Source organism: Oryctolagus cuniculus, chromosome 6, assembly GCF_964237555.1.
Source record: "Oryctolagus cuniculus chromosome 6, mOryCun1.1, whole genome shotgun sequence".
NCBI lineage: Eukaryota > Metazoa > Chordata > Mammalia > Lagomorpha > Leporidae > Oryctolagus > Oryctolagus cuniculus.
In genome coordinates, this window is record NC_091437.1 from 1,104,732 (window position 1) to 1,106,740 (window position 2,009).

The 2,009-nt window shown below is 47.2% G+C and overlaps 1 protein-coding gene across 1 annotated transcript; it reads right to left on the reverse strand.

Annotated features, from left to right (window-relative positions):
• Positions 1-571: 571 nt before the first annotated feature.
• Positions 572-1,537, reverse strand: LOC100338621 (olfactory receptor 2T2). The gene has a single exon (XM_002723416.3). It carries the CDS (start codon positions 1,535-1,537, stop codon positions 572-574), a length of 966 nt encoding a protein of 321 aa, XP_002723462.3.
• Positions 1,538-2,009: the final 472 nt, after the last annotated feature.

A 2,009-nucleotide genomic window follows, 5' to 3' on the forward strand; every position in this document is an offset into this window, starting at 1 on the left:
GGATATTTGCTGTTAAATTATCAAGGACATGTAAAATTCTGCTGTAATTTCTGTGCAGAAGTTGGTCATCAATACAGACTGAAAGCACCCACTTGTGATGTATAAAATGCACCTGGGAAAACAACAGAAGGTGACCCATGTACTTGGGTACCTGCACCCACATGGGAGACCTGGGTGAAACTCCTGGTCCTTGGCTTTGGCCCAGACTAACCCCGGCCATGGTGACCATTTGAGGAATGAATCAATGGATGAAATATCTTCCTCTCTCTAAATAAATCGCAAAAATATATCAAAAATGACTGCTGATGATACTCAGAAGGGGTGCTTGCCTGCTGGGATGATTGGTGGTGCTGATGGACTAAGCATGTATTTGAGCAAGTTAACCATGATGAGGTGCTTGCTGCTTTTGTCTACTTTTCTTAACTGGTGCTTGCAGTGCAATGACTTTTCTCAGTGGGTGATTTTGAGTTGTGAAAATGACAGGGCATGCTTTTCAGAATCAAGGCAGTACTTTCTGGAATGACTGTGTCATTGGCCATAGCAACAAGGAGACTTGCTTCATCACCCACTCCTAGTATTTCCTGGGCACTCCCCCTGCTCTGATTCTCCGGGAGGCAGCACACCTCCCCAGGGCTTTCCTAAGAGCCTCTTCCACATCCTTGTTTCTCAGGCTGTAGATGAGGGGGTTCAGCATGGGGGTGAGGATGGTGTAGAATGCGGACACAACCTTATCTTTCTCTGGCGTGTGGTAGGAATGGGGCAGCACATTGGTGTAGAAGGCTGCCCCATAGAAGATGATCACCACCATTATATGGGAGGAACACGTTGTGAAGGCTTTGTGCCAGCCCTTGGCAGAGTTCATCCTGTGGACCGTGATGAGGATGTGTGTGTAGGAGACAGAAATGACAGACAAAGGGATGAGCAGCATCAGCACACAGCAGGCATACATCAGGGTCTCGTAGAGAGACGTGTCTGTGCATGACAGCTTCAGCACCGCTGGGATCTCACAGAAGAAGTGGTTGATCTCTCGAGGCCCACAGTAGGGGAAGCTCATGGTGACAGGACTTAGCATGAATCCATCCAAGGATCCGCCTACCCAGGAGCTCACCACCATGAATAAGCAAACCCTGCGGTTCATGAGGAGAGGGTACTGCAAGGGCCTGCACACAGCCACATATCTGTCATAGGCCATGAAGCCCAGCAGGAAGAATTCACCTCCAATAAGGGTCAGGTAGAAGAAGATCTGAAATGCACAGCCCAGGAAGGAAATGGTCTTTTCCTTGGACAGCAGGTCTTGGAGTGTCTTCGGGACAGTGACACAGATGTAGACAGTATCCATAAAGGAGAGCTGGCTGAGCAAGAAGTACATGGGCGTGTGGAGGTGTGGGTCCCTGTGGATGAGCAGGATCATGGCCACGTTGGCTGTGACAGCCACCACAAAGATGGAGAAGATGACTGCAAAGATGAGGCCAGGGCACGTGGGGTGGGTGATGAGACCCAGGAGGATGAAGTCTGTGGAGTTGTGCAGAATCTCCATGTCCACGTGGCCTGGCAGCCCCCGAGGCTGCAGAGTTAAGAAGTCTGTGGGTTACTCAATCATCGTATTATGGAAGAGGTCACCACCCATGGCATGGCAGAAACAATGGGAGTAAAGGAAGGACATGGACTTCAGAATCACTTTAAATCCAGGTTTCATACTAACTATCTTTATGCCACTGATTAACCTCTAAACTCACACAAAGTCATCATCTGTTTAGGGCCACCACAAGTCCATCCTCTGTAAGCTACATATGAAGTGCAGAAGTAATAACCCACACAGTACCTCTGTAGTATATGTTTTATTTTTACATGGAGCCAACTTCTATATATGTTTTACAATCCCTTCACTTTATGCGGAAAACTTCATCAAGTTCATAGCTGTCCTATTCTCCATATTGTCTTGTAATCAGTAATTCATAGGTTCATAGAAATTGAGTTGTCCTATATGATTAGTATTACTACGTTGTTAA

Excerpts from the sequence above, each read along its gene's own strand:
- LOC100338621 (XM_002723416.3), bottom strand. The coding sequence starts at position 1,537 with ATGGAGATTCTGCACAACTCCACAGACTTCATCCTCCTGGGTCTCATC.